The 16,980-nt window shown below is 60.0% G+C and overlaps 1 protein-coding gene across 4 annotated transcripts in view; it reads left to right on the forward strand.

Moving 5' to 3' along the window:
- AXIN1 (axin 1) overlaps nucleotides 1-16,980 on the forward strand; it is a 37,622-nt gene that overhangs the window by 18,448 nt on the left and 2,194 nt on the right. Inside the window, exons 3-9 of one of the 4 annotated variants that reach the window (XM_055409004.2) lie at nucleotides 4,416-4,556; nucleotides 6,729-6,825; nucleotides 7,495-7,632; nucleotides 11,214-11,743; nucleotides 12,177-12,347; nucleotides 14,531-14,776; nucleotides 16,102-16,209. In XM_055409004.2, coding sequence (XP_055264979.2) covers nucleotides 4,416-4,556; nucleotides 6,729-6,825; nucleotides 7,495-7,632; nucleotides 11,214-11,743; nucleotides 12,177-12,347; nucleotides 14,531-14,776; nucleotides 16,102-16,209 — 1,431 coding nt within the window. The remainder of the gene's footprint in view (nucleotides 1-4,415; nucleotides 4,557-6,728; nucleotides 6,826-7,494; nucleotides 7,633-11,213; nucleotides 11,744-12,176; nucleotides 12,348-14,530; nucleotides 14,777-16,101; nucleotides 16,210-16,980) is intronic. The other 3 variants (XM_055409006.2, XM_055409007.2, XM_055409008.2) reach the window with 3 other exon arrangements.

Below are 16,980 nucleotides of genomic sequence, written 5' to 3' on the forward strand. Positions count from 1 at the left end.
GGGGGGGCTGGGCTCAGGGATAAGAAGATGGCGCAGCAGAGAGACGTCCTGCTGAAGGGAGCATCCTCCAAGCACACGCAGATCAGACGGTGGTGTGAATAGGATATGTACCCTCCTAAAGTATCTCTGCCACATATCACCTCTTTTGTGAAAAACAATTTTTTACTTTTGGCTGAACTGGGTCTTGGTTGTTGCACACAGGCTTTATCTGGTTGCAGCGAGTGGTGGCTACTCTAGTTGTTGGGCTTGGCCTTCTCATTATGGTGGCGTCCTGTTGCAGAGCGCGGGCTGCAGGACGTGAGGGCTTCAGGAGTTGTGGTGCACAGTCTTTGTTGCCCCACGGCATGTTCAATCCCAGACCAGGGATTGAACCTGTGTGCCCTGCATTGGTAGATGGATTCTTTATCACTGGACCACCAGGGGAGTCCCACGAGATCACCTCTTAATTACAAAGGAAAACAGTGAAGTTAGAGTAGAAACTTGGCAGGCCCTGGGTTTCCGCCAGCATTGGGACCAGCCTGCAGTACGTTCTTGGAAGCATGGCGGCATTGCCTCTGTGCCGCTCCTGGAAGCACCTTCCGGGATCTCACAGGAGGCCGTCTGGGCCCTTGAGAGTGTCAGTGGACAGGCTGTGGGCGTCTGAAGACCGGACAGTCATTATGTGGCTGTGGCCTGGGTCCCAGGACATCGAAATGACTCTCAAGGCCGCTCCTGCCCAGGGGAGCGGTCTGCGCTCTGCCGCCTGCCGCTCTTGGTCTGTCTGTCGCCCTTGCGTCCCAGGTTGCTGGGCTCTGGCCTGGGGCAGAGGCGGGGTGGGGAAGGCGTGTGCCAGGCTGGCCTCACCTTCCCAGGAGGGGCTTGCAGAGGTGATGACCAGGAGGGTCACTGCATGGGGCCTGGGGGCACAGAGCTCTCTCGAGACCCTGCCCTTGAGTCCCTTGGCTTTTACCAAGGAGGGCAATCACTGGATCCCGTGGTAACTCTGTTTTAATTTTTGGAAGCTACCGGGCTGTGCCCCACTGAGTCTGTACCGTTTACACCCCATCAGAAGCTTACAGAGTTCCGCAGAAACCGAAAATGATTACCAAGCAGTGAAAATGAATTTCAGCCGCTGAAATTACCCTTCAGGAGTAAAGGGGAAATCAAGACAGCTTCAGACCAGCAAACACTGAGGAAGTGTCAGCTGCAGCCCTTGGACTCGTGGATGTACTGAAGGGTGTTCTTCAGGCAGAGAAAATGCTCTCAGGGCAGGGTGGGCAGGGGAGGGCGTGCTGACTCCAGGCCGCTGTTGGAGGATAAAGCAAGACTGGTGATATCTCCTGGGATTAAGACACCACATGGACCCAAAACCCAGGACACCAACAAACAGCATATGAGTGTGTGGGAGGCGGGTGGAGTTAATTCTGTTTTGTTTTTTTTTTGTTTTTTTTTCTTTTCTTTTTTGCTGCTGTGTGTGGCACGTGGGCTCTTAGTTCCTCACCCTGGGGTCGAACGTGCACCCCCTATAGTGGAAGTGCAGAGTCTTACCTGCTGGACTGCCAAGGAACTCCTGAGTGGAGTTAACTCTGACCGTGTGTTGCCTGGAAACAGGTAGAATGCAGTTAATTGGACCTTGATGCATCAAGGGTACCTGTTGTAATCCCTGAAGGAACCATTGAAAGAACAGTGAAAGAGCTACTTTATTAGAGGGAGGAGACCGAAAATAGGAAGTATTCCAAAAGAAGGCAAGGAGGAACAAAGGAAAATAGAACAGCCGTGATCGAAAGCAAACAGTGAGCCGGTGGATCCACTCTGCAGCCACACTAAACGCAGTGGGACTAGAGAAGTGATTAAAAGGAAGAACGGTCAGACCAGATCGTGGGAAGGCAGCTGCTCAGGAAGGAGACATAGAGGCAAAAGGATGCGGGACGTTTTCGAGTGAAAGTGTGCAGGGCAGAGTCCTGCACTCAGCAGCCCCAGAGGCCGGGCGGTCCTGGGGGTTCTGTCGTGAGGTCTGGAAACCACAGAGAGGCGGGAGGTCTCCCTCGATCCCGCGTCTGAGTTCCGGTTCCAGCCGTCCTGTGCAGAGCAGCTGGCGGCCCCCAGTGGCGTTTCGCAGCTTCCCGCGTCACAGCAGCTGCGGCGCCTGTCCCGAGGGCCGGCCCCACTGCCGGCCCCGCCTCCTGTTTCTCCCCATGCGCATTCTTCCCCGTGTGTCTGCACGTGGAACTGTGTCCGTGCCGGCGTTTGCTCAGCACCGGAGACCGTGGAAAGGACCCGCGTTTTCCCTGCTTGTCACCTCAAAGCTGGGTTTCCTGGGCCCCGTTGGAGGAGGGCACAGGCGGCCCGTGCAGGCGTCGGGGTTGCAGGCTCAGTCCTACCCTCTCGGGGAAGGTAAGGGCCCAGGGCGTGCGGGTGCTGGCCCTGAGGTAGCGGGACACAGAGTGGGGCTCAGCTGTCCGCTGGTCTGAATTCCAGCGCAGTGGCTGTGTGGTGATCGTGTTGATGCTTTGTGTTTAAACAGCCAGAGGAATAGCAGTGTCATTTAGGGAGAGCGTGATGCTGCAGACGTGGGCTCCGCGTCAGTGCGCGTGTGGACCCAGGGCGGCCCCCGTCCCTTCCCCGGAGCCTCTGGGCCCTGCGCCCACCCTCATTTGATGGGAACCTGGCTGCCGTGGGGGCTCAGGAGGACCGTGGTCCTGAGCTGGAGGGCAAGTCGTGTGCACCATCACCGTCCTGAAGGTGCCGTGGCCGCTCTGCCTGTGTGTGTGGCCCCGGGGCGGTGGGCTGCTCGCTGGGGTCTCTCCAGCGACACTGCCCGGCCCGGCCCAGCTCACGCGTCCTGCGTGGCCGGCGTTCTGAGGTGGCAAGGTGTGGACCTGCCTCTCCGCGAGTGTGCATGGCTTACCCCGGGGCGCCCCCCTGGGCCCTGTGGGTGCAGAAGCACTCTGCTCCCTTCTCTGCACCAAGCACACAGGTCCCCAGAGCCAGTGTGGCTGCCATTCGCGAGCGCCCTCACCAGGATGGGGCTGCAGTCAGAGGCCTCCTCGTCACCTCCCCTCTTCACATGACCCCTGGGGACTGACCACTGCTGCTTTCAGGGGGCTCCCGGAAGAGCAGGTGGTGTGGGGAGCCGTGGCTGCGAGGGGCTGGCGGGGCCTTCATGGGCTGAGCAGAGCGGAGGCTCCATAAAGGAGGGCGCGTGTGGGGTCAGGTGTGCGAGGGTTCAGGACAAGGTGGCGGTGTGGTGCTCAGTGCTTGCGACTGGCTCTCCATTTTGATGCAGAGGGGTAGGCGGAATTTACATGCACGTATTTCAGGTAGAGATCTTAAAAAATATTGAAGTATTTGGGAAAAAACTGAGGGATAGATTCACGATTGTCAAATGAGGAAAGTTGGCCTATGTAAGATACAAAAAAAAATTCTGTAAGGAGGAAGAAGTCTGGTTTCACAGACGTAAACTTTTCTAATGCCAAAACCGACATGAACAAAGTTAAGAAGTGACATTTAGGGAGGAAGTATTTTCACATATGTAACCAGAGGTTAATAGTAAGAATATTTAAGTGAAAGTCGCTCAGTCGTGTCCGACTCTTTGCGACCCCGTGGACTGTCCATGGAATTCTTCAGGCCAGAATACTGGAGTGGGCAGCCTTTCTCTTCTGGGATCTTCCCAACCCAGGGATCAAATGCAGGTCTCCCGCTTTGCAGGCGGGTGTTTTACCAGCTGAGCCACAAGGGAAGTTCAAGAATATTTAAAGACATCCGTAAATCACTAAGAAGCTCATAAACCGCCCAACAGAAAATAGACAGAAGGTATGAACAGGTCATTTAAAGAGGAAAGAATTAATTTAAGTGACATCTCAATGCTCCCCCTGCTGACCATCTACCAGGGAAATGCAAACTGTAGGTGTCAATTCCTGTCTAGTTTGGCGACCTGTGGTGGCAGGTCCCACCCAGGGCGTGCGGGATGGTCATTGCTGTCCCGGAGGGCAGCGTGACAGCCGCTCTTACACCCACGGCCCGTGTGCTTGCCACTCACTCGTCCGCATTGTACCAGTGCTCAGGCTCGTGCTCTAGAGGCCTGGCCAGGGCCCTTGCAGAGGCTGTGGCACAGGGGGCCGTGCTCTGTGAGTCAGTCTGCATCAGCACGCTGTAGGGGCGGGGCACAGAGCTGGTGCCCCATTTCTAGTTACTGGCAGAGAGCACACATGTGCTCATGGGCACGGGTAAACAACTGCACAGGGGAGACGTGGGGTACCCGTCTCCCCGGTAGCACAGGGGTGGGGGCAGGACGGACCCGCAGCCTTTTATGCCCTGTCTCTTCTGAATGCTTTGGGTCTGTATTCCCTGTGCTGGGGTTGCAGGTGATTCTGAAGATGGGGATCAGCATGCGGGGACGTGGCCTGGCTGCTGCTAACACACCTCCTCATTGGCAGGTATGGATCGTGGCGGGAGCCCGTCAACCCCTACTACGTCAACTCCGGCTACGCCCTCGCCCCCGCCACCAGTGCCAATGACAGCGAGCAGCAGAGCCTGTCCAGCGATGCCGATAGCCTGTCCCTCACCGACAGCAGCGTGTAAGTGCCCGCCACCCCCTCCTCCACAATGCGGGGGCTGTTCCTGGAGACCCTCCTGCAGACCAGAGCCTCGGTTGCTTCCCTCCAGGCAAGGCTGCCGGAGCTGCCTGGTGGCGCCCAGCCCTGGCCTCAGTGGTGCTGGTGTGTGCGTCCAGGGCGGGCCACCCTAAGGCGTCTGCTCTGTGCTTGCCCTCCTGTGAGCTGGAAGCCATCTCACCCGATCAGCAGGGCCTGTCGTCCCCTCAGTGTGGCTCTGTGCCGGCCGGCGGGGCCACAGGAGCCTCTGCACCCTCAACGGTGAAGTGCTCGTTTCTGACACCTTTCTCTGTGGTTCGCCGATGACTTCGGGGACCTTGGCACAGGTCAGGATGTGATGGTGTCACACCTGCCCATGTCACACCAGGGCATGGCCTGTCTGCCTGCTGGGGTCACATGGGGCCCAACTCCACCGCCCATGCGCGTCGGGCTTGCCCGCGTTCAGTCGCACACCATTCGCCATCTCTCTGCCCCAACAGGGAGGGTCTGGCTGTGGAGCCGGCAGGTGTGTGAGCATCTACCCTCGCAACGGTGTGTGGGCTGCGGCCCTGACCCTGTCGGCAGGTTATGGTGACTGCGTACCCACCCTGCTTGGTGTCTGGAGGTCAGACAGGCTTAAGTAAGGAGGAAAGGCCGGCTCACCTGTCCTTACAGGCGACCAGGTCCTTCCGTGCTGCGGCCCTGCCTTGTGGGCCGTCCTGTCTGTGGGCACCTTGTGCCGCCTGCCCGGGTCTGGCTCTAGGTTGACAGCCCCGTGTCTGGCACATCGGGAGCCCCTTCTCCTCCTGTTGGGGGCTGCGAGATGGGGGCATCATCCCACCAGGTTGAGCCTCTATGGGGCAGTCTTCATTCATCATTACGTTCTCTTTTGTTTTGACTTTTTCATAGAAAATGTTGATGTTTTTAACAACCTACTTGATATTCCTGGGGTTTCAGCACTACCTGCCATGAATATAAAGTGTTGTGTTAAAGGTTCCAACGAGCTGTGCCCCTCAGAGCCCCCGGGAGCAGCTGACAGCACGCGTTCTGTTCTCCTCTTCCCCAAAACTCAGTTACTACAATGTCAATTAATCTCTTAATTCTCTCCAAGGGAAGGACATATGTTTGCTAAAGGGAAGATCTAAAACAACAGAAAGAATTTCCCCAATACTCTGTTCATCTTGGTTTACACTGAGACTCAGAAATATAGGAATAGTTAAGAACTTGGAATGTAAAATTGTGGCAGATATTAAAATATACTGAATATGTGAGGCAAAAAATAGGATTTTGTGTTTCATCTAAATTATTTCTGTTGGCAACTCAGCATCGCTTCCACTTGGCGAAGGGCTTCGCACTCCACTGCCGTTGGGCACAGACTCCACAGACAGTGCCTGGCCTCCCAGACGTGGACTTTAGGTGCACGGTCAGAGCACGTGAGCCTTATACACGGGACTTGGAACTCCTGAGCTGTGTGGGGGCTTCCAGATGCGCTGCAGCTCTTGTTCCCTGAGGCCCAGCCCCTTGGACTGCTGTGTGGTCCTGTAGGCCTGGGGCACCTGAACCAGGGCCACCCTTCCCTCGCACTGGGGTGACTGTGCCTAGGCCAGGCTGGGACACACCGAGCACCGTGTGCCTGGGGCACCTCTTCTGGCTGAGCGGCAGTCAGCGCGGGTCATTCGTGGGAAGCAGGTGAAGGGCCAGGGAGCGCCGGCACCATGGGTCTCCCTATGTTGGAGACCCGGGAGGCTGGGAGCTGTTGGGGGGCACCCCTCAGGTCCTTGGGAGATGGGGACCAGAGAGGACCTCCCGGTCCCCGCTTTCCAGGAGCAGCGTTCAAGGGGCCAGAGAGCAGGAGGCAAGCAAGTCAGATGCTTCTCAGATAAGTGCTTAGTCATTTTAAAGGCAATATGTGATTTGACTTATGGTTTCATCAGTCTTCAGAAGGGTTGTAACTAAAATTCACGTCAAGAGAACAAATTTGAGCATCTGACAGATTATGCTGCTTTACTGTCTTATCCTGGAAGAAAGCAGGATTCAGGAACCCGTCCCGTTCGTTTTAAGAATGTGAAGTCGTCTTCAGCCAGCGCAGCTCAGGAGACAGGCCGCGTGGGCTGTGGCTGAGCCCTGAGTGTGTTCACGTGAGTGTCTCTCTGACAGGGATGGAGTCCCGCCCTACAGGACCCGCAGGCAGCACCGCCGGGAGATGCAGGAGAGTGTCCAGGCCAACGGGCGGGTGCCTCTACCTCACATTCCCGTAAGTGTCCGCCTGTGTGCGCCCTGCTTCCACCTGAGGGGCAGTGGCCCACAGTCCTTTGGAGGGTCCAGGTAACCATGCACAGGGTTTCTCATTTTGCTTGCAAGTGTTTTGGATTTGAAGCAATTTCACTTTATAGCTTGTACCCGCCCCCAAAGCTGTGTGGCGTGCTGCTGTGTGGCGTGCACGGAATTGCGTTCTCTGAACGTGGCTCCCCCATCCCTCTCCGGCTCCTTCCTGCACCCAGGTTCTGTGTCGCTTGTCCCAGGTGCAGGGCCTGGGCCCCCCTCCCGTTTCGGGCACTGCTGCCCCTTGGGTGCAGGGTGGGCACTACAGAGTGCCTGCCCTTCTGGCGCCCGAGCTCAGCCTTGACCTCAGGGGTCTGCACAGCCGGATGCCTCTGCACAGCCGGCTGGTCAGTCACAAGAAGCCCTTCTCCAGGGCAGGCTGGAAGCCCCGGGTGGGTGCCTTGGGCTGTGAGTGCCAGGGTGGCCATCCCCGAAGAGGCGTCACCCCTGGCCTCCTCAGGGTCTTCACCCGTGGTCGTGGGAGGCAGGAGGCGGCCGTGTCTGCTTGTCCCCTGCCGGTCATCCCGGGGTGGGGAGGAGAGTGCAGACTGTGCCCTGCTCACTACGGCGCAGCAGGGCTGACTGCGGCGTCTCCTCACAGCGCACCTACCGAATGCCAAAGGAAGTCCGCGTGGAGCCCCAGAAGTTCGCCGCGGAGCTCATCCACCGCCTGGAGGCCGTGCAGCGGACGCGCGAGGCCGAGGAGGAGCTGGAGGAGCGGCTGAAGCGTGTCCGCATGGTGAGTGGCTGCCGTGGCGTGGGCCACAGCAGGCCCCTGAGGCGCTGACCTCCTCCGTACAGTGGAGGGTGTCTCCCCGCCAGCGGGACAGGTCAGGGCTGGAGGCTTGCATCCTGCTCTGCGCCCTCCCTGCTGCGTGGAGCCTGGATGGCCTCCCTCAGGCAGGGTGGCCTGAGGCTCTGACCCATCACCTTTGTGTGCAGAGTGGCTTTGCGGTTGGGACATAGCTTTGTCTGTCTCATTTCCTGGCCGGTAGCCTTTCTGATAGAACTCCGGGAGCTGAGAGTTGCAGCACGCCCGATCTCTTTGCTGTAACTCTTTGCCTGTAGGTGCCGCGTGCCTATCTTTTTTGCCTGTGGTGGCGCTCTCCCATCCTGGCCATTGCATGCGCGTGTTGTTCTACACACGAGGGGCCCCCGGGCAGAGGTGCTGTGACAGGCGTGCCCCCTGTTGCCCTCATGTGCCCCGCCTCCCAGACCTGTGGGCCTCACCTGTGGGCCTCGAGGCCTCTGGCACACGGATCTTCTCTCAGGGTGGGAGTTCATTCTCCTCTCAGAATTTTGTTTGTTATCTGAAACTCAAAATGTGACTTTTTTGTAGGAGTTATTTCTCTACCGATCATCTGATCTTCCTGTTTAAATTACAGAACCTGAGCCCTCCCCAGACCCTGTCAAAACCCGAGGGGGTTCCTGCTGTTTTGGGTTCCATGTTCCCCAGGGGTGCTGTGTGCACTGCTGCTGGGGGCAGTGCCATCAGGGTGGGTGAGGGGCCTGGCAGGTGGACAGCCCTGCAGTCCCCTCTCCTGCCCCCACTCCTGGCTGCAGGGCTCTGTGTGACGCCTGGCCCTGACATAGGCCAGGCTCCCCCACCTTCGCTACACGGAGTCGGCAGGCAGATCTCATTGTAGGGTGAACCATGGACCCCTAGAGGTACCGGAGACAGCCCCGAGCATGAGGTGGTCACAGGCCGTGTGGTGCCGTGAGGGGCTCCGCGGGACCGTGCCCTGCCTGCCTCCCGCCCATGTGGCAATGGCATGGCCTCCTGGCAGGGCAGGTGCAGCCCGAGGCCTGCCCTGAGCCCTCTGGTGGTCCTCCCACTGCCCGTGGCTCAGCGACCTGCCCGAGGCCCTCGCTCCATCACTGCTCAGGAGGGCATGGCCATTAGGGCGGGGTTAGGGGTGCACTGGTTGTCAGAGCTGAGGGTTTCTGCCTCCTGGGAGCTGCCTAGAGGGAACGAACGCAGACCAGAGTCATGCGTGTGCCAGTGCCTTGACGGCGCTCAGCCCGTGTCGCGCGTGTGAGGAGGCCGTGTGCCCTGGCAGCGTCTCCACCACCGCCTCTCTGTGAGGCTGTCCTGAGTGCGTTGCCATCGACAGTGCTTAAAACAGGCTCAGGAAGCAAGGTGTAACGTTTCATGAAAAGTTTCAGAAATAGAGACTCACCACTGCAGACTGGCAGGTTTCACTGCAGACCTGGGCTTTTGCAGTGTGCTGCTGTGCTTCCTGCCTTGGCTCGGACTGTGTGCCCTTGGTCCTGGCCGGTGGCGTTGGGCGGGAGGGGCACGCTCAGGCAGCCCAGCCGTCTGACGGTGTCTGAGGCTCTCCCACGGCGTCCCTGGCAGGCGCTGGACGGCTGTGCCTGCAGCTCACGAGCTCTCAGGGGGCTGGGTCCGGCAGTGTTTTCTGACGCAACCGGACGTGTCCCAGCAAACCGGTGTCGGTTGCTCAGGGCCTCAGACTCAGGAGGGCTGCCACGCGAAGTCCTTGGGTCCCGGCTCCTGGCCTCGGGGATGCAGCCGGCCGGCTCCCAGGGGTGTCCCTCCGCCCCAGGAGGTGGCTCACTGCCCAGCAGCTGGCTGTGTGGTCTCGAGTCTATTACCGGGTGTGATTTTGTAAGCTATGTGAACCATGGTATAAACAAGAATCCTTTTTTAAGAGTAACAGCTCAGACATTTTTGGGGCCATGCCTTGTGGCTTGTGGGATCTTAGTTCCTGACCAGGGATCCAACCTGGAATCCTGCAGTGATAGCACCGAGTCCTAACCACTGGACTGCGGGGATTTCCCACTGCAGATTTTTAATTAGTTAATTATGTACGGTTGAGCAGGGTGTTCCTGGCAGTGTGCAGGCTTTCTCTAGTTGTGGTAAGCGGGAGCTACTCTTTGTTGCAGTGCGTGGGCTTCCCAGTGCAGCAGTTTCTCTTGTTGGGGAGTGCCCGTCCTAGGGCACATGGACTTTACTAATTGTGGCTGATGGAGTCAGTACTTGGAGCACACAGGCTTAGTTGCTCCACGGCATGTGGGATCTTTGTGGACCAGAGATCGAACCTATGTGCCCCGCTTTGGCAGGTGAATTCTTAACCACTGGAACACCTAGGAAGTCCTACAAATTTTTTAATAACTCAATTTTACTGTAAAGCTTGGAAAATCAGAACAGAAGAAAATGAAAACTTACGCTGAAGGGTTTCATAAATCTGTAATATTTTAAAATCCTAAAATTGAATTTTTGTGCATGCAGAGCTATTAGGAGTAGCTGGTCTGAGACCCCTGGGTGTTTGGAGGTTTCTTTTTACAGTCTGCTGCCCTGGGAGGGGGTGAATGGCATCAATACTGGGTGCCCCTTGGTGTGGGTCTCCTGAGTCCCCACCCCCTGATAACCAGAAGCACCAGGGTCGGGGTGGGGACAGGGCGAGTGCAGGAGCCCAGGGTCCGGGCAGCGATGGGGGTGCAGAGCTCAGAGCCCGGGGTGCTCTAGGGCAGCTCCCAGCTTGCCCACAGGGCTGCCGCCCCTCTCTCCCCGCCTGTCCTCTTGGGTGCTGTTTCCCGAGTTGTGGTGCCCACGGCTGGCGGCGTGTCTGGTTGACTGCAGGCACTTCCGCAGTGGTGCGGGGTCCTATGGGGACTCCTGGGGCTTGTTCGTGTCGAAGCACAGGGTGGCTCAGTCATCCGTCTCTCAGCATCTGCACAGGGCAACTCAATAAGACGAGACAGAGAATGTGAATTGTGTGTTTCAGGATTGAAGTGATGGAATGTGTATGTTTACAGGTCTGCTTCTAGAAACTCTCAGAGTCAAAGGAAATTCTGCTAGTTTGATGTGATAATGTATTAACACTTGTAGCAAGATAAGGAAAAACCAGAAGCTCTTCTGTATAAGGGCAGTGTTTCCTGGGAAAATATGATGGAAAATAACGGCAATAAAATTGAGGAATAGGAAAACAATTGAAAGAAACAAACATTTTTATTGAGAAGCTTAGTGTGGAAGCGGTGCCAGGCCTCCAGTGGTCTGTGTGGCCCTGGTGCTGTGCCCTCCTCTGCGTGGCGTGTGGCCCTGTCCCCGCACTTGGGAGGGGAGCCCAGGCCAGCCCCCATCCGCTTCATTCTCCTGGAGCCCGGCCATACTGGCTCGGGACTGGGCGGGCTCGTGGGGCTCGCAGCCACTCTGAATCAGGCAGACCCTCCTGCACTTCGCTGGCCCGGCTTCATCCCCAGCTCGGGGCTCGGGCCTTTGTTTGTGCCTTGTGCCCCCAAGCATGGGGTCTCCACGGTGCAGCCAGTGCCAAAAGGTGCCATGCTGTCTTGTCCCAGCAGGAGGAGGAAGGCGAGGACAGCGACATGCCCTCTGGCCCCCAGGGCGCCAGCCATAAGCTGCCCTCAGCCCCGGCCTGGCACCACTTCTCCTCCCGCTACGCGGACGTGGGCTGCACGGGGCTGCGGGATGCACACGAGGAGAACCCTGAGAGCATCCTGGATGAGCACGTGCAGCGAGTCATGAGGACACCCGGCTGCCAGTCGCCAGGGCCTGGTCACCGCTCCCCGGACAGCACACACGTGCCCAAGATCGGGGTGCTGGGGGGTGCCATGCCCGGACACGGAAAGCATGTGCCCAAGTTGGGGGCAAAGCTGGACCCGGCTGGGGTGCACCTCCACAGACATGGCCACCACCATGGCCACCACGGCACGGCCCGGCCCAAGGAGCCAGCTGAGGCCGAGGCCACCCGCCGGGTCCCAGGCAGCTTCGCTTGGGGCCCGGAGCTGCACGGCCACGCAGCCAAGCCCCGCAGCCACGTGGAGAGTACGGGCGCTCCCCCTACCGCTGGTGACAGCCTGGCCTACGGGTGAGTGCAAGCGGCAGTCCCCCGCCCTGGCCTACATCAGGGCAGGTGGTGTCCCCCAGAAAAGGGTCCTCCGTGCCACCCTTGGGCCAGAGTTTCCCTGAGGAGTCCCTAAGCCAGGGCCAGCATGGGTTGGCAGGCGTGCGCACCTGGGTGCACGGCTACAGGGCTCCAGCCCTGAAGTGCTGTTGGGTTGGATGGGTCCGTTTCAGGGGTGGTGTCTGGGTGAGGGCGGGTGGCCGGGCCCGAGTTGCCCAGACACCTCTGTCCACAGAGTCGGCCCAAAACAGCCCAGCCGTGCCCGCAGGAGTGTGGCCAAGGCCCCACGTGTGGCAGGGCCCTTGCGGGCTGTCCTCCCCAGCCCTGCAGGTCCCGGCCAGCCATCCAACCTGGGCCGGCTGAAGTAGCAGCAAGTGACCAGGCCTTGCTCTTGCAGTGGGAAGGTGGGCATGACCTCCAAGAGAAACTCTAAGAAGGCAGAACTGGGAAAGAGCAGCAGCACAGAGGCACCAGGCCCGTCTGAGGACGCGGAGAAGAACCAGAAGATCATGCAGTGGATCATCGAGGGCGAGAAGGAGATCAGCCGGCACCGGAAGGCGGGCCACGGGTGAGGGCCCCCAGCTGGCCTGGCTGAGTCCTCCCCCTCTGAGTCCCCCTCCCCCGGCTCTGAGTCCTCCCCATCCCAGCTCTGAGTCCCCCTCCCTCCCAGCTCGGAGTCCTCCCCTCCCCCCGGCTCAGAGTCCTCCCACCCCTGACTCTCAGTCCTCCCCTCGCTCTGGCTCTGAGTCCTCCCCTTGACCTGGCTCTGAGTCCTCCCCCCTGGCTCTCAGTCCGCCCCTGCCCCCAGCTCTGAGTCCTCCCCCCCCGGCTCTGAGTCCTAACCCCCCCCCGGCTCTGAGTCCTCCCCACTCCCCAGCTATTGACTCCCCCAACCCTGGCTCTGAGTGCTACCCCGACTGAGTCCCCCTGCCCCCAGCTCTGAGTCCTCCCCCCGGCTCTCAGTCCGCCCCTGCCCCCAGCTCTGAGTCCTCCCCCCCCGGCTCTGAGTCCTCCCCACTCCCCAGCTATTGACTCCCCCAACCCTGGCTCTGAGTGCTATCCCGACTGAGTCCCCCTGCCCCCAGCTCTGAGTCCTCCTACCCCTGGCTCTGAGTCCCCCCAACCCCCAGCTCTGAGTCCCCCCACCCCTAAGTTCCCCTTCCCCCGCTCTTGAGTCCCCGTCCCCCCAGCTCTGTTCCCCACCCCTGGCTCTGAGTCCCCCCACACCTACTCTGAATCCCCCTCCCCCTGGCTCTGAGTCCTCCTACCCCCGACTCTGAGTCCCTCCCAGCTCTAGAGCCTGCTGTCAGCGCCAGGCGGCAGTCTGTGCAGGCCATGTGCCTGTGGGACCAGGGCCAGCCTATGGCTGTGTGAGGTCAACCCTTCCCTGTGTGGGCCCTATGATGGGGTGGGCATTGGTGACAACGTCAGTGTCCCGGGCAGGAGTGCCCACTGGTGGAGTCAGCTGCTGCAGCCCCACTGGGCAGGATCCTACAGCCCTGTGGCCGCCCCTCCACCAGGAGCTGCAGTGGGTCCTCCAGGAGGAGCCTCTGGATCTGGCCTCCTTGACCCCAACTGCCAGAGAACACACCTCTGCTCCGGGGCCCTCCGCTCTATGTCGGTTTCAGTGTCACCCGCCCCATCCATGGTGGGGGCGGGGTGGGCAGGGGCCTGGGCTTTGGGGCCAGCTGGCTGTGGACTTCCCTGGGCCTGATTTCTTGGGTCCAGACCCTTGGCACTCACGAAACCTGTCCTGGTGGCTCTCTCCTTGACTGTTCCCCCACCCCAGCTGGAGGGTTTCTGTGGGAAGATGAGTCCAGAAGCAGTGTCCTGGATGCGCTGTGGGCTCCATCGTGCAGGCCTTTCTGGGGTCTGTGGACCTGGGGGCAGGGCACAGAGCAGGTAGGGGAGGGGGGCAGGGAGTGAGGAGTTGGGGGCTTTGTGGGTCCTTCTAGGAGGAGTCCACCTCCCCATGGGGCAGGTCACATCACACAGGCACTGAGTCAGCCCTCTTCCCCAGGGCGCCGTTCCTGGGATCCCCTCATTTTGCTTCTGGGGACACGGCCCCCTTCCGAGGCCTCTAGTCCAGCTGAGAGAGGCAGTGTTTTCACTCGAATTCCATGCAGTGGTTGAGTGACCGCAGGTCACACAGATGTAGAAGGTTCTTGGTGTCTGATGGCGGGAAATGTGGCATCACGTGGAGGAAAGTCAGGAAACAGCACGTGATCAGAATTATGCCAACCATGTCAGGTGCTTTTAGTGGGGAAGGAAATATACTGAATGTCCGTGGCTATTGCTAAATCATATTTAATTTTTTGTTAGAATTTTCTGAACATTTCAAGTTTTTCACAGGGAGCACTTATTTATTTATATTTTTAAAGGAATGATAAAGGTTAAGCTTTTGTTTGTTTGGCTGCCCTGGGTCTTCGTTGGGACATGTGAGAGCAAGTTCTCTGACTAGGGATCAGACCCAGGCCCCCTGCATTGGGGGCTGGGAGTCTCAGCCATCCTATCTCCAGGGATGTCCCAAGAATACTTATTCTAACATCAAAATACTTTTCAAAAACAAAAAACCTTTATGTAAAAGAAGTCTTCATGGGGAAACAGTAAGAAAATGTCCACACGGGGTATGGTTTATATTTCAGAAAGCGATGAGCATGGTGCAGAGCAGGTCTCCAGAAAGGCCGTGTGTCAGGGGTGGGGGGTGTGCAGGGCCTGGGCGCGGCTCACCTGCCTCTGTTGCCCCCGAAGGTCGTCCGGGGCTAAGAAGCAGCAGGCCCATGAGAGCTCCAGGCCCCTGTCCATTGAGCGCCCCGGGGCCGTGCACCCCTGGGTCAGCGCCCAACTCCGGAGTTCGGTGCAGCCTTCACATCTCTTCATTCAAGACCCCACGATGCCGCCCAACCCCGCCCCCAACCCTCTGACGCAGCTGGAGGAGGCGCGCCGGCGCCTGGAGGAGGAGGAGAAGAGGGCCAGCAAGGCACCCTCAAAGCAGAGGTGCGTGGTCCTCACAGCGTCCGTCCAGGGCGGGAGCCCTTCTGCACCTCGGCTGGCCTGCAGCTGTGCTCGGGGTGCCAGCTAAGGCCCACTGCATCCGCGAAGGGGCCTGATTGCTCCCAGCCACGTGGGGGAGCCCTGGTGTCTCACTCTCGGCGCTGAGAGCCCAGCCCCACGACCCTCTTCACGGCGCCCTGCATGGCTGTCAGGGCCGGGGCGGACGTTCGTGGGGCAGGTCATCGCTCCACGCTGGACCCTGTCAGTGGGGCCTTTGCGGTCAGTTTCCCAGGTGTGCGAGCCACTCGGGACTCCAAGGTGGTCCGGGCTCTGAGTGCCTGGAGACTGGAGTGTGGTTACCGGAAGGCAGCACCGTCCAGGGTGTTACTGGTGTCCGTGTCCAATCTTCAGTCAGCTGGGCTCCTGGGACCAGGCCTCGCTACAGGGTCCGTGCTGCTCTGGGGAAGCCGGTGCCCAGGTGCAGACCCACCACACCACGGGAGGCCCACGCGTGTTCCCGGTCACTGAAGGTGACCCTGTTTACAGCAGCCGTGTCATGCGCTGAGGTCTTGCTGGTCTGCGTGGGCTGGGGAGCAGGCGGTGCCCGAGGCCTGGCGTGCCGGCCCGTGAGCTGGAGGGTGGAGGGCAGCAGGGGGCTGCCCAGGAGGGTACTTGGGCGAGCAGGCCCGTCCTGCCACGCCTGCCCCCGCAGGGCTCCCTGTTTGTGGTCTTGTGTCCTTGGTCTGCTCTTCGCGCCAGCACCCACAGGGCCCGCCCAGTGGCGGGTCCTGTCTGGATGTGACACAGCTGAGCCACAGGGGCGGCTCTGGTGCTCCAGGACATGTTAGCCTTTTGTAGACAGCAAACACCCCAGAGCAGAGGTCTGCTGGGCCCTCCTCTTGGGGTGACCCCACCCAGGGCGGTCAAAATAGAAGTCACGTCAGGGCCGCAGAGCGTTGCACCCGAGGTGGATGGCCCTGGGATGGGAGCGGTGGGCAATGAGCCCCTTTCAGCTGGCAGTGACTGAGCTGCAGGGCCAGGTCGGAGCCTGCTCCCCTCCGGAGGCGAAGGCTCCTCTGAGTGCACGGAGCGGCAGGTGCCTGTGGGTTTCAGGAGCCCGAGGTCTGCCTGGTGAAGACCTGGTGGGCAGAAGCACCAACGTCCTGCCTGCTCTGATGGAGCCCTGATCTCCAGCTCCACAACCATGAGGGCCTGCTGTCCTGCCGTGCCCGTGCAGCAGGCGCCTCCTCTTTGCTGCGGAGCGTGGCTGAGCTGAGTGCTGTTGGAGGCCCGGCCCTGGCGGCAGCTCACTGCGCGTTGTTCCCTAGGTATGTGCAGGAGGTCATCCAGCGGGGGCGCTGCTGCGTCAGGCCAGCGTGCACGCCTGTGCTGAGCGCCGTGCCGGCGGTGTCCGATCTGGAGCTCTCCGAGACAGAGTACGTGCGCCCCCCTGGGTCCTCCCAGTGCCGGCCAGCCCGCGACAGAAGCTCGGGCACCACGCCTGAAGAGCTGGGGCTGCTTGTTTGTCTGTGAGAGGAGCCCTGGCCGTCCACGTGGGGACAGTGAGCGACGGGCCTGAGAGGGGTCTGCACATCCTGCACGAGGCCTCATATCCTGTACGAGGCCTTGGCCCTCGTTGTAGTGACCTGCCTGGTGTGATGGTCTCAGGGCTGCAGCCCTGACTCCCTTGGGGACTGCTGACCAAAGCGCAGGCCCCGGGCGCCGTGTGCACAGCGAGCTGGCTCTGTTCTTACATGCAGTGTGGGAGCGCGTGGTCCACGCCCATGCACGCGGGCCGGGCTGGCATCCAGGGCCTGAGGGCCGTATGTGGACAGCGTGGGCCACCCTGTCCCTGAGCAGAAATAGGGGCCCCCACTCAGCCCTTGCCAGCCGACTCCCCAGTCCTTCATCATGTGCGGCCGAGGGCCCTGCTCTGAGCCTCCCCGTTGCTACTCTTTGTGGGGGGTGCTCTTATGTAGAGAATGGACCCCATGGGAACCCCAGGCGGCTCCTGGGACGGGCCAGGCCTGAGGTCACAGGACCGAAGGAAGGGAAGCAGGCATCAGGAGCCTGGCTCAAGCTGGGGGCAGCCGCTCAGCTGAGGTGACCACCTGCTGTGTGACCAGGAGCACCAGTGTGGGGGGTCCCCACGGAGAGGAGAGCCCGTTGTGACCTCGGGGCCTTCCTGATGCAACACTGGTTGCCCA

The sequence above is a fragment of the Moschus berezovskii genome, chromosome 27 (assembly GCF_049115385.1).
Source record: "Moschus berezovskii isolate FMDL1 chromosome 27, NW_MosBer_1.0, whole genome shotgun sequence".
Lineage (NCBI taxonomy): Eukaryota > Metazoa > Chordata > Mammalia > Artiodactyla > Moschidae > Moschus > Moschus berezovskii.